Below are 14,761 nucleotides of genomic sequence, written 5' to 3'. Positions count from 1 at the left end.
GATCGGAAGCAAAAGCATCCGTATTCCATCACGGACAATATCGTTATTTGGTACAGCCTGATCAGGTCTCCTGGATGGGCACCCCACCACGACCCGGTTATTGTACGAAGAAAGTTGATTCTTTGTTGGCATTTTCTTTTCAGATACCTAATGTGACATCCCCAGGTGCCTTTGGAGTCGAAGCAGACCCCGAGATATTTAAATGTGAAGACCTGAGCTATGGTTTCACCCCCTAGTTGAAGCTGTAATTGTGCTGGTTCTCGCTTTCTTGAAAATACGACCAGCTCAGTTTTCTCCGTAGAGAACTCGATACCCATTTGAAGAGCCCACGTCGACAAGTTGTCGAGGGTATCTTGCAATGGTCCTTGGAGATCGGCAGCTTTGGGTCCTATAATGGACACAACGCTGTCGTCGGCAAGTTGTCTTAGCGTGCAAGATGTGTTGATACATTCATCAATGTTGTTTATGTAAAAATTGTATAAAAGGGGGCTTAAGCATGAGCCCTGAGGAAGACCCATGTAACTGAATCGTATTGTCGACAAATCACCATGCGCGAAATACATGTGTTTCTCAGACAATAGATTATGTAAAAAGTTGTTCAAAACTGGCGAAAGACCATGCTGATGCAGCTTCCCAAATAAGATATTTATAGAAACTGAGTCAAAAGCCCCCTTAATGTCTAGGAAAACTGACGCCATTTGTTCTTTACGAGCAAATGCCATTTGAATTTCTGTTGAGAGCAACGCAAGACAATCGTTCGTTCCTTTACCCCTGCGGAAACCAAATTGTGTATCTGAAAGTAAGCCATTAGTTTCGACCCAATTGTCTAGACGGAAGAGAATCATTTTTTCGAACAATTTCCGGATACAGGAAAGCATAGCAATCGGCCGATACGAATTGTGATCGGAGGCTGATTTTCCTGGTTTTTGAATGGCGATCACTTTCACTTGTCTCCAGTCATGTGGAACAATGTTGTCCTCAAGGAACTTATTGAATAAACTCAACAAGCGCCTTTTGGCGGGGTCTGGCAGATTTTTCAACAAGTTGAATTTTATTCTGTCTAATCCCGGGGCTTTATTGTTACATGACAAGAGTGCAAGTGAGAGCTCTACCATCGAAAACGGTGTTTCGTTTGTATTTGGTGTCGAGGCGCGGGTGATCTTCTGTTCCGGAACAGAGTCTGGGCATACTTTTTTAGCGAAATCGAATATCCAGCGGTTGGAATATTCCTCGCTTTCATTCGTGGTGTTATGATTGCGCATTCGTCGGGCTGTGTTCCAAAGAGTACTCATAGATGTTTCTTTCGTTAAGCCGTCTATAAACCGACGCCAGTAACCGCGTTTCTTGGCTCTAATCAAGTTCTTAGTTTTAACGTCTAACGCCGCGTAATTCCGGTAATTATCAGGTGTTCCATTTTTTCTGAATATTTTATACGCGGAGGCTCTCTCCGCGTTTAAATTTGTGCACTCTTTGTCCCACCACGGGTTGGGAGGACGGATGTTAGTTTTCGCGCCGGGTACACGTTTCGTCTGAGCTTGAGTCGCGGTGTCGAGAATCAAGCCAGCCAAAAACGTGTACTCTTCCTCCGGAGGAAGTTGTTGAGTTCTTTCAAGTTTCTCAGATATCGAGGTCGCATAGCTATTCCAATCAATATTTCGTGTGAGATCATACGAAACATTGATTGTCTTCGATGGTTTTGAGCCGCTGGTGATTGATATTACGATCGGTAGATGATCGCTACCGTGGGGATCAGGAATTACCTCCCACGTGCAATCCAACCGTAGCGATGTCGAGCAAAGGGATAAATCCAGCGCACTTGGTCTTGCTGGTGGTGCAGGAATCCGTGTCATTTCTCCCGTATTCAAGATTGCCATATTGAAGTTGTCGCAGATATCATGGATCATAGTTGATCTGTTATCATCGTGAAGACAGCCCCATCCCGTACCGTGTGAGTTAAAGTCTCCTAAAACCAACGTCGGTGCAGGAAGGAGCTCTACGATATCACTGAGCCACCGATGCCCAACCGAGGCTCTTGGGGGAATGTAGATGGAAGCAATGCAAAGGTCCTTACCTTTGATTGTAACATGACATGCGACAACTTCAATACCTGGTATCGAGGGGAGGTTAATGCGATAGAAAGAATAGCACTTTTTGATCCCCAAAAGTACTCCTCCATAGGGATTATCTCGATCCAGACGAATAATGTTAAAATCGTGAAAGTTTAAGGGTATTTCAGAAGTTAGCCAAGTTTCGCACAATGCAAATGCGTCACATTTCAGATTGTTTACTAGAAATTTAAATGAATCTATTTTTGGGATAATACTTCTGCAATTCCACTGTAAAACAGTGATTAGATCCGTGACCTTGGTGGATGATTTAGCCATCGAAAGATACAATCGCTGAAAGAAGGGGCCAATTTGCAGTCAACTGCTTCAAATATGTTTTTACTGTTGGCATGAAAGCAATTAAAATGCTTCTAAGAGGGTCTGAAATATTGAAAGTTGTAAAAATCCAGTCCACAACATCAGAGAACTTTATAAGTCCAGCACCTAGTTGGTTCTCTGGTGGATTTTCAGGGACGCTTGGGGATTTTTTAGTCCCTGGAAGCGGTGGGAATTCCATCTCGGAATTGAGTTTTCCGAGACCAGGAGCTTTTTGCTTCGGTGATTTTTCCCGATTCCCGTTAGCTGTAACTTTTCGAAGCCCTTCGGAAGACACTTTCGAACCCTTACTAGGTAGCTTATGAGAAGATTTATTCATTCTTTTCCTACAGCTACGAGGGACCGCTGAAGATGGACCTTCCAAAGGGTCGTCAGAATCGCTCTCGTCAGTTGACAAGCAGGCATATGGATTCGTTGCCTGTTTAGGAGGGGTGGCACTCTTAACCATCTCGGCAAAGGAACGCTTGGAGTGTTCCTTCAGGGAACGCTTCATCCGATCTCCTCGCAGTTTGTAAGCGGGACAGTCAGAGAGGTCATGCGGACCCTCCTTACAGTAGAGACACTTTTCAGCATCCTTACCGCAAGAGCCGTCCGCATGAGCTTCCCCACAGTTAGCACAACGTGGCTTATTGCTGCAATGGGTAGCTGTATGCCCCAGTTGTTTGCAATTGGTACAATTCATTATCCGGGGTACAAATAAACGAACAGGCAAACGAACCCGGTCCAAGAGGATGTAGTTGGGCAATGCCGAGCCGGCGAAGGTCACACGATAAGAGTCTGATTGGGGATAAGACTTTGTTCCATCCCCGGCGATCGATACTGAATGCAATCGCTTGCAATCCAGTATCTTGACATTCTTAAGTGAGGGGTCTTCAAAACAACCCGCCCCGTACTTAAGAATATCCTCGCAAGTCAAACTCGAATCGGTGACCACACCGTCGATTTCGTCTTCACGAGCTGGCACGTAGACGCGGTACTCCAGCGTAAAAGGATCATTTTGAACAAGCTCATTAGCCTGTTTTGAGCTGGTAAACAGGACCCTGAGCTTGTCTGGCCGTATTCTATCTATACTTTTTATGGTATTATATCGCGAATTCAGGTCCCGCGATATTTTTAAAATATTCAGTTTTTTTTCCTTTGATTTGGTCCGGAAATAGACCGCGTAAGGCCCGGCCGGTAGTGCGAGCCCATCAGGATAGCTCTTTATGCGGGACTTTTTACTGACAAGGGAAGTCTCCATTTGAACATCGGGAGCGGGGGGGCAGGTTTTAAATTAGACATAGCGGAACTACTTCCGCGCAAAAACAAATGATTCGGGGGGAAATATAATGGTCAAATAAAGAAATAAAAATAAACGAAGTAAAGGTACTTAACTAAGATCCAACGGGGGACACCAAGCTGGACTTCGTCGATCGGCGTATCGCCGCTTTGATGATGTGCAAAAAACCTCCGAGAGGAAAAGGCACACTTATTTATAATCCTCACACAATGGCCGCTTGTTTATAATCCTCACACTTGGCCTTGATCGGCGAAACAATAATCGGCTAACGGTACCGTTTCGATCGACCGCTCGCAATAAGGCACTGTTCTATTATATAATACGAAAAAAAAACCTATCAGAGGAAAAAGCACTATTGTCTATCACACAATATCGTCCGACCACTTTATCACACACACACAACTGGTTTTCAATGCTTTCGCAGTAAATCCAAATCACGTCCGTTCGCTCGGAAGGTTGAAATGGCAATGAATAGTAATAGTAATAGTAATAGTAATAGTAATAGTAATAGTAATAGTAATAGTAATAGTAATAGTAATAGTAATCTAAATAGTAATAGTAATAGTAATAGTAATAGTAATAGTAATAGTAATAGTAATAGTAATAGTAATAGTAATAGTAAAAGTAATAGTAATAGTAATAGTAATAGTAATAGTAATAGTAATAGTAATAGTAACAGTAATAGTAATAGCAATAGTAATAGTAATAGTAATAGTAATAGTAATAGTAATCGTAATCGTAATAGTAATAGTAATAGTAATAGTAATAGTAATAGTAATAGTGATAGTAATAGTAATAGTAATAGTAATAGTAATAGTAATAGTAATAGTAATAGTATTAGTATTAGTATTAGTATTAGTAATAGTTATAGTTATTGTAATAGTAATAGTAATAGTAATAGTAATAGTAATAGTAATAGTAATAGTAATAGTAATAGTAATAGTAATAGTAATAGTAATAGTAATAGTAATAGTAATAGTAATAGTAATAGTAATAGTAATAGTAATAGTAATAGTAATAGTAATAGTAATAGTAATAGTAATAGTAATAGTAATAGTAATAGTAATAGTAATAGTAATAGTAATAGTAATAGTAATAGTAATAGTAATAGTAATAGTAATAGTAATAGTAATAGTAAAAGTAATAGTAATAGTAATAGTAATAGTAATAGTAATAGTAATAGTAATAGTAATAGTAATAGTAATAGTAATAGTAATAGTAATAGTAATAGTAATAGTAATCGTAATAGTAATAGTAATAGTAATAGTAATAGTAATAGTAATAGTAATAGTAATAGTAATAGTAATAGTAATAGTAATAGTAATAGTAATAGTAATAGTAATAGTAATAGTAATAGTAATAGTAATAGTAATAGTAATAGTAATAGTAATAGTAATAGTAATAGTAATAGTAATAGTAATAGTAATAGTAATAGTAATATGACGAAGGCATCATAACACCACTAGGTGAATTAAAACAGGTTTTTTACTTGGCATTCACCGTATTTTGCATAAATTTTGAGCCTACTCACAAACTTAGCAATTTTTATTCAAAGCAGTATGTTTTGTAAGTAGAGTAACTCATAAATTTATCTCGTCGATTCAGTGGAATAAAAGTGTGTAAAAACAAAAATTTCCAACATTTTCCTATTAATATTAAATTCCATTTCGATATTAATGCAAGTACACTGTAACAGCGTTTCGACGGGTTCGGTTGACCAATTTTCTAAAGGTTCTAATATTGAATCATGACATGCGCTTCAACGAGCGTCGCGTCACCAAGGCAACGTGTACTCAATAACATAACCAGCTATAGTGATTGAAAAATGAAGTTCAAAATTTATCAAACCAAAGAACCCAATTCAAAGGAGGCTATAGCTGCGATAGGATGGTGCAACAATGAGGAAATTTACAGCTGCAGCGATGACCATCAGCTGTACAAATGGACCACAACAAACAGGAACTTGATTCAGGTGGCTAAACTACCGGATGACTTCAGTCCCTCAGATTTGCATTGGTTGTTACCGAAGGGTGCCGTCGTGACGGGTTCGGGTGGTTCTGGTGGTAAAGGCAGTGATACTTTATTAATTTGTAGTGCTGATGGTAGATTTATAATTTTGAATAAGAGTGCCCGGGTGGAAAGAAACGTCACAGCACACAATGGTACTATAGTTTCTGGACGATGGAGTCCTGACGGCTCCGGTTTGCTGACTGCAGGGGAAGATGGTATCATCAAAATTTGGTCTCGTTCGGGAATGCTACGTTCAACGGTAGTGCAACATGAAGGACAAATTCGATGCGCGCGCTGGTCACCAAATGCATCAGCTATTCTCTACTGTCAGGGACCGTTCGTTGCTGTTAAACCACTTGCAGCCAACAGTAAGCTAACAAAGTGGAGAGCTCACGAAGGATTGGTTTTGTGCATTGCGTGGTCCAATAATACGGATACAATAGCGTCTGGGGGAGAGGATTGTCGATATAAAATTTGGGATTCTCAAGGTGCCAACCTATACACGAGTGTCAGTGATGATTATGCGATCACTTCACTCGATTTCAGTCCCGATGGGGAACTGCTGGCTGTGGGAGGCTTTAACATGCTGAAACTTTGTCACTATTCTGGGGTAGGCGTCACGTAACATTTGTTTTTGCTTTTAAAAACTTTTTTTTTTCAGTGGAGTCACAGCATCAATCGTTTCAATCAGGAAGTTATTGGATCGTTATTCAATTTAACTTGGTCATCGGATGGAACTCAGGTGACCGCTGGAACGAGCACCGGAATAATTATTTTTGGTCATATAATCGAACGTGAACTGCGCAATCGTAATTTAAAGGCTTTAACCAGTGGTCGGAAGACTATTTTGCTACAGGATATTGTAGCTAGGACCACGGATACTTTAGATTTCTCGGAACGAATTATAAAATGGGAACTTGGATACGGTCACCTGGTTGTGGCCACTACTATGCAAGTTCACATTTTCAATGAAAATTATATCAACACTCCTATCATCATTGATGGACGAACAGATATAAAGATCATCATTTTGGGGAAAAAGTAAGTGATTCAATATCGTTGCTATAACTGGGATTAATAATTTCGTTTCCAGAAACTTTATACTTGTTGACAACACGTCCTTATGGATATACACTTACACCGGCCGCTTACATCTGAATCCTCGCTTTCCGGCATCACAGTCGCAGATTCCCCATCTCAATCGTCACTGTATTTCTCTTGGACTGGACACGCTTGCAATACGAGATCATTCAGATCAATCGATAATTCATGTATTTGATCTATTACCTGGTGCCAGTAGACAGGAAGATGCTTATACTATACATAACAAATCTCATCTCGTGGAAGTAGCCGTTTGTCATGCGGGCAATCCTGATGATCAATATTTGGTCTTCATCGATGTAAACCGTGACCTGTTCATAACATGCGTACAAGGTGGTCCAGACTTCGTAATTCATAAGATTGGAACACAATTGTGTACTGTGATGTGGTCCAGTGACTCCAATATTCTGGTTGGACTACACGACTCTTGCTATAGTGTTTGGTATTGCCCGGGTGAAGCATGTACAGATCCAACCTTGATCGCACTCACAACGTTGACATTCGATACGGCCGAGTTCGGTAAAAATATAGCTCTGGAGAATTTCGAAGGGACGAATGTGACGCTACGAAGCTCCGGAGCAATCTTCACAATTTCGGTGAAAACATATTGTGTTATTTTGCACAAACTTTTCGTTGAAAATGCATGGGAACGGGCGTTGAAATTGTGTCGTTTAGTACAAAATCAAATTTTGTGGGCCACATTAGCAGCGATGGCATCAAAAAGAAACCAACTTGATATTAGTAAAGAAGCATTTTCGGCTTGTCTGCAAATCGACAAGGTAAACTATTTGAGTTATATAAAGGATCTTCAACCGAGTGGCGCAGAACAAATGGCTGAGAATTCAATAATGAATGGAAGGATTCAGGAGGCGGAAGTCATATTGCTAAGCAATAACAAAGTATCGGAAGCCATATCATTTTGCTTAAGAATGCATCGCTGGAGTCGAGCCCTAGATATTGCACAGAAGAATAAAACGAGCTTGGAAACGGTATTACAAGAAAGAAAAAAATATCTTCTTGCCCTAGGTAGGGAAGAGCATGATCCGAATTTTTTGAAACTACAATAAATTTTACACATATTTCAAACTACTCTTTTTATTAGTATTGAGAAACTCTATATGCTATTGTATATATTATATCATTATTATCAACAAGTACAATACGGTCGCAATGATAAATCCCAACTTTAGACGAAAAAAATATTCTACAACTGAAAGGATACCTGTTATTGAGGGGCTGTGTGATGAAGCCTAGTGTAATTGTATCGCGGCCAGATAGCACTCGTAACGGTCTATCCACCTTGAAATTAATATACTTGGCTGGTTTCCGGACAAGTAATTTACCCTCTGACTGCAGTGAAATGCAAGTGTTATATTTTAACAAAATCTTAACTATATATACAAGTATTTTTCTTCCTTTTTTGCGCAACTTTAACCGCAACAACTGATTCCTCGTTTGTTCGATTCTGGAGGCCGCAGAACAAGCACAAACCAAACGATTTCTTAGTCCATCGTCTAACAGAAGGCCTCCAAACCCTTGGTGGGACAAAGAGTGCTCAGATGCTAAACACGCGACAGAAAAAAGAAATTAGAAGTTGTGAAGCATTGAATCAGGGCCGGTGAAACATGTTAAACCCAGGTGGGTAATTTTTCATACTGCGGAGAACGACCCACTATTTCGAAGTATTTCTCTATTCTAATGCAAATGATATTTATCCCTGAAAAGTGCAGTCGTTTTATTAAATAAAATAATTATTCTATAAAGCTTTTCATGAAACGCGTAAATTAGAGAGTTTTCGGTACTAAGTTTTAAAACAAAATTTCGCATCTAAGGTTTAACCTGGTTTCAAAATCACTGCCAATATTTGTTTTCAATTCAAAGTACCATCCTTCAAAGAACATTTAACATCAATAGCACAAACACTGAATCTATCGACATATAAGTGACGTTACTAATTCATTTGTGAAAAATGGATAATAACGGATTCCGTGTGTACCTAAACCACAGACTAACAGACAGGACACTCAAATTAGATTCTTCAATAATTTTAACGGTCATTTCGAATATTCCTTTAGTTGGGACAGTACACGCATATGTCATGATGTCGCCACATTACCCTATCAAAAACATCCTGTCCGTCATCTAGACTGAGTTTATTTTTTTCATTTACCAACAGAGTTGCCATTTATACAGAATGCGAATTTCATGCAGGATACAGATTTAATGCATATTGCCAGACCCTGTCAGCTTGGAGCGATCTCAATCTTCAGTTCAGCAACGCCATCGCACGGCGTCTCATTCAACATGTTATGTCAATTGTATGGGTGCGCAGTGCTGCTATTTTGGCGCGAACGAAATTGACATTTATCTCCCCTACTTCTGTGTACGTGATTCGATGCGGACTCGCCTGAGGGCGCCATGGTCGCAAAAAAGGATGTTGCCAAAGATTTGTTCGGGAAATGTGAGAGCTGGATATCTTGTTAATATGATGTCTTTGATATTGCCAAAACTATATACATAATTGTGCTATTTCTCATCCTCCAACGCAATACAAAATCGAACCCGTTTTGTTACAATATTTACTTGCTTCTGGTCTACCGCCACTTAATTTCGAATGAAAATTGCCAACTCAATAAAAAATAATCTAGATGAGCAACATTGAGAAAAATAAATGGTTACCTTCCAACATCGCTAAAAAAGTTAAATATTTTATCAACGTAAACCAATAATTTATTGTGATGATTCATTTTCAAATATTATGATGAAATCAGGTATCCCTGCAAGCAGCTGATCGGTGTTGACAAACGAGGGAAACTAACTAGTAAAGAAACTTTCACATAACACAAGGGGTGTACCGATAGTAAATAGTTCGCGCAGTACAATATAGGTGGAGCTAGTGCATCACGAATAATTTTTTTTTAAGAATTTACTCATACTGTCATGTCTGTTAGTCTGTGCCTAAACCTTTGCTTTTTAAAGAGAAAAAACGCGTAAGCCCAGCGATAGCTTGAGAAGTGTTTGCCCCACTAGGATCCATTAAAAATGAAGGTTTGTGGTATTTTTATTTTGAACGTGGCTAATGAAGCAGTCAACCAGAAAAAATTTAGCAAGTTTCGTGATGTATGAACGCAAAATCAAAGTTCGTGAGATTAGATATGCTGAGATCGTTAGCACATGAACTGGAAGTTCTTTTACGATCTTGTACGAAAATCTGAGCATAAAAAAATCGTCACCAAACGGATCTCGAACACGGCCGCTCATAATCAACAAAAGTCTGCCTTAATAAAATGGAATGCGTTGGTATGGAACAGTGGACGAAACATGGATCCACTATTTTTATCCGGAGTCATACCAGCATTCAGACTGGGAAAGCCATCTGAAAACGTAACATATAGCTGGAACAATCATGGCATAAGTTTTTTTTAGATATTCAAGGTATAATCAGCATCGACTATCTTGAACAGGAAAGTACCATCAAAAGTTATTCACCATAAACCAAGACAATGCACCGTGCCGTTACTAAAAGATTTCTGCCTACTGAAATGACCCTTGTCACGTCTCACCTTTCTGCGGTATATCTTCATAACCTTGCTCTACCTTGAGAACTAGCATTCTATAATTTTGATTTTATTTATTATTCCGAATTACAACAAAAATATTCTTATTATTATGTATAATGCTAATATTTCCATTGTTTTTCGTTAGAAATTTCAGGTGGGTAATTACCCACCTTTGGAATTTTCGGGTGGGTTGTGCTACCCACCGTACCCACCTCTTTCACCGGCCCTGCATTGAATCATTAGCACAAATAACAGATATACAGGATCGAACAAAATTTTTCGAAATCCTGTGTAAATTTCAAATTTGCTATACGTTGGAAACATTACAGCAACCTACTCGGCTATTCGCCGCGATCTTTCAAAACGTTCCTTTACGTTTCGGGACGATAGCAAAACCCTCCTGCCTGTTATAGAATTATTCCAACTACAGCCATTTGAACACTTCTCACACTGTGTGTCAAGGACAACTGTTTTCAATGTTATCGTCAAACGTTGAAGTATATGGTTTGGAGTATAAATGAATTACTTTATTATGCTAATCAAATAGTACTTTTACATACGAGATATTGAAACTTGTACTGTTGTACTGTTTCATAATGTTTTGAACATTGCGTTCGAAATTTTTATTTGTCATTATAGAACTGATTTATAGCACACCGTTGTGAACAGTCTATAAGCACTAAACGCACCGTGTTGGAAAAAGGCAGAATCTAAACGTCAAAAAAAATCCTACCCACCATTGTTTACATCACGTATCAATCTGTTTTACGATTTCGTTTTCAAATATGATAAAAATTACCGGTTTTTGTCTATCGAGTTGTACGTAAAAATAGTATCCGGGAAGAATTGCAAAATTTAGGTAAGGTAACTTCTGATGTAATCACTTGAACTCATTATAGTCTCAGAATAAATGCTATTATTAGATATTTTTATCACAACAGTTACTGCCTAATTCGCAGATAAATTTAGAATCGTTCATCTTGGAACAGAATAACTGATTTTAACGAAAATGATTTTAAGAACTGGTCTCTTGATGCTACTCATTGGCGCACTACTAAATGTCTCGCAATCGGCTACAACTCATAAGCACAGTCATCAAACGGCTAATCCCGGGAACAAAGAACGACTAGAAGATGGTAGCTTCGCTAACCGGGATGTACATCATATGGAAGGAGAAGACCACCGCACAGAGTTCGACCATGAAGCTATTTTAGGTAGTGTTAAAGAAGCAGAAGAATTTGATACATTGTCTCCAGAGGAATCGAAAAAAAGATTGGCGAAATTAGTTGTAAAAATGGACTTGAATTCCGATGGATTTGTGGATCGACATGAGCTCAAAGCTTGGATACTGCGTTCGTTCAAGAGTTTACTAGAAGAGGAAGCCACCGATCGGTTCGAGGATATCGATCAGAACGCCGACGACATTATTACATGGCAGGAATATTACGTTGATACTTACGGTATGGAGAGCGAAGATGATGAGGACAAACCAGTCATAATGGATGCCAGCAAAGCAGAGGAGAAGAAACTAATTGCTGACGACAAGGAAATGTTCGAGGCAGCTGATGGTAACAAGGATGGAAAACTAGATCCAAGCGAGTTTGTTTTGTTTATGTCTCCTGAGGAGTTTCCGCAAATGTTTTCAGTCGTACTGAAGCAAACATTGCGCAGCAAGGACACTAACAGCGATGGAAAAATTGACTTTCAAGAGTATGCTGCAGAGCACTCGCGCGGACACGATAAGGAGTGGTTGATTACGGAGAAAGATCGCTTCGATAACGATTTTGACAAGGACGGTGACGGATACTTGAACGGGAATGAAATTCTTTCATGGATTTTGCCTAGTAATGAGTAAGTACTCCCGCATTTTATTTCGTACCATTCAGTATTAATTGTTCTCAACTTTCAGAGAAGTTGCCGAGGATGAAGTTGCACATCTATTTGTGTCTTCCGACGAGGACCATGATGATCGTCTTTCGTATAAAGAAATCATTGATAAATATGATATCTTTGTTGGTAGCGAAGCTACCGACTACGGTGATCATTTGCAGAATATTCACCATTTGGACGACGAATTGTAAAGTGGGAACAACTCTTGTGTCCGGTTACTCGCAAAATTTTTTACTGTAGTCAGAAAATGCCAGTATTTAACTATAATTTATTAACATTTAACCAAAATTATGTTGCCATATCAAAATGACCCATTTTAACATCCAGCACAAAATTTTCACTTTAACGTAAGACAAACTAGTTTCTTGAAATTTCTAATTTATTGTTAGTGTAAAACATTTCTAATGATATTGCATTTATGAAATTTGTATAAATATATGTGGAAACATTTTTGCCAGTAGAAAATTGAGAAAGCATTTCTTTTACATTTATTTGAAAAATTGAATTATACGTGAAATTCACATTCTTTTTCATTTCGTCTTCGACTCATCGGTGCATTAGTAGTTTATGTTCAACTCTTCGCGTTTCAAGGAAGAGTAGACGGTGCAAAAAGTATCGGAAGCAAAAAGTTTCCGCTCCCGTCAGAATTTTTTCCGGAATTTGGATAATTGCTATTCTTTCGAGGCTCCTCAAAAACAAGAGCTCCCAACCTAATTACCAATCTCATTCTTGTTTACGGCCGAATTTTCTGCAAAAAAAAATGTTGAATTTTTCTTGCAATCTTGTCATGTTGTCAATAGTCAATTGGAAAATCATGCAAAATAAACCATGCTTACCCATCGTGTATTTTCCTTAAAGTACCTAATAGATATGGTAAAATTTGATGCGTTAGGATTGGAATCACGCATATATTCGAATGATGGCCAGAAAAAACATGCTATTTACTATGTCTGCTATGCTTTCTAAATGTTTTATTGAAAAGAAATTATAATTTGATTGCACACCATATTCATATTGGAAAGGAAACTTGTTAGAGATCGGTTAAACTGTTTTCAATGTATTCGAACGGTTGATTCGCAGTATTAAACTGACGAGTTCAAACACTGCATTTCGTCTATTTGTCTGTAAATGATAATGGGACTTTTCATTCGTACGAATGATGTTCGTTTCGCATATGGTTAATCAAGGGAATTTGAGTGATTTCTTCATGACTTAGCATTTATTTGAAAAAGTTTACTGATCTTTCATTATTTTGTGGCAAACGAGTTCGAATACATTCTATTGAAAACAAGAATGGCTTATTCATATTCGTTCGAAAGTATGTATTCGTCAAATGGTCGATACGGACATAAACAATAATGAGAGTGTTTATTTCCGTGTTGATAAATACAATGGCAACAGGAGTTTAAATAATGCGGTTGTGAATGAAAAATCTGGGAATGTGAGTCGTTACTGTGTTGCATAAAATAGGTGTTGATTACTCTGATCGATAGTATTTGGAGCAGCACAAATAAATCTCCAGCATGATTCTACAACAACTAGGAATCTAAATCTTCTGAAGCAACAATAACTTTGGTTAAAGAGTTCTGCTTTCAAAAAGGAAACTTATATGCTGAATTAATAACATATTTGTTGTTTCCAACAAGAATGGTCTGACTAATCTACGCGAAATGTCTCGAGCGTGCAGACTTGTAAATAGTGCTCTCGATGTATATTGCAGAGTGTTGACACCGTTTCTTAACTACACACTTTTTTGCACAAACATGGTTGCCAAAAAAAGTGAAAATCAACGAAAAAATAGTTTTTCTATTGAGCAATTTGACATCTCTGTTACCCACACCGATGCAGTGTGTACAGATATAAAGACTGTCCCAGAAAGTATGGTCACACTTTGATTTCGCTGTAAATAATTCACAAGTGTTAGATATTCAAATTTTATTCGATATACTGATAATATTAGACTACAACAACAGAATATTATTCTCAACATTTGCTACTAAGCCATTGTAGACTAGCTGGCGCACCTTCTTACGAACGTTCCTCATTTAATTCCGTACAGACATCTTGGCGACAAGTTTTGACACTTTTTTCCAATCTTTTTCGAACAGTTGAATGGTTTCGGCTGCCGAGACATGCTTCCTAAGATGTGCCTTCGTCCAAAATTCCTCAATTGGTCGAAGTTGTGGGCAATTTGGTGGATTCATGTCTTTTGGGACGAAAGTGACATTTTTGGTAGTAAAGGGTGATTTTTTAAGAGCTTGAGAACTTTTTTAAACAATAAAACGCATAAAATTTGCAAAATCTCATCGGTTCTTTATTTTAAACGTTAGATTGGTACATGACATTTACTTTTTGAAGATAATTTCATTTAAATGTTGACCGCGGCTGCGTCTTAGGTGGTCCATTCGGAAAGTCCAATTTTGGGCAACTTTTTCGAGCATTTCGGCCGGAATAGCCCGAATTTCTTCGGAAATGTTGTC

The 14,761-nt window shown here is 38.3% G+C and overlaps 2 protein-coding genes across 4 annotated transcripts; both read left to right on the top strand.

The window, feature by feature from the left end:
- The first annotated feature begins 5,498 nt into the window (after positions 1 to 5,498).
- On the top strand, positions 5,499 to 7,898 carry LOC131429101 (intraflagellar transport protein 80 homolog). The gene is made up of 3 exons (XM_058593150.1): positions 5,499 to 6,340; positions 6,392 to 6,771; positions 6,824 to 7,898. The coding sequence occupies exons 1-3, from the start codon at positions 5,546 to 5,548 to the stop codon at positions 7,896 to 7,898; spliced, it is 2,250 nt and encodes a 749-aa protein (XP_058449133.1). The 5' UTR covers positions 5,499 to 5,545.
- Positions 7,899 to 11,122: 3,224 nt separating this feature from the next.
- Positions 11,123 to 12,664, top strand: LOC131427239 (reticulocalbin-2). 3 transcript variants are annotated; one of them, XM_058590249.1, is made up of 3 exons: positions 11,123 to 11,250; positions 11,351 to 12,242; positions 12,301 to 12,664. In XM_058590249.1, exons 2-3 carry the CDS (start codon positions 11,401 to 11,403, stop codon positions 12,470 to 12,472), a joined length of 1,014 nt encoding a protein of 337 aa, XP_058446232.1. In that variant the 5' UTR covers positions 11,123 to 11,250; positions 11,351 to 11,400; the 3' UTR covers positions 12,473 to 12,664. The 3 variants fall into 3 exon arrangements, with proteins under 3 accessions (XP_058446232.1, XP_058446231.1, XP_058446233.1); XM_058590248.1 differs by having other exon boundaries at positions 11,130 to 11,250; positions 11,333 to 12,242; XM_058590250.1 differs by having other exon boundaries at positions 11,130 to 11,250; positions 11,315 to 12,242.
- Positions 12,665 to 14,761: the final 2,097 nt, after the last annotated feature.

Source organism: Malaya genurostris, chromosome 2 (genome assembly GCF_030247185.1).
Source record: "Malaya genurostris strain Urasoe2022 chromosome 2, Malgen_1.1, whole genome shotgun sequence".
NCBI classification, from domain to species: domain Eukaryota; kingdom Metazoa; phylum Arthropoda; class Insecta; order Diptera; family Culicidae; genus Malaya; species Malaya genurostris.
Note: the sequence above shows the minus strand (reverse complement) of the source record. Positions and strands in the feature narration are given on the sequence as shown.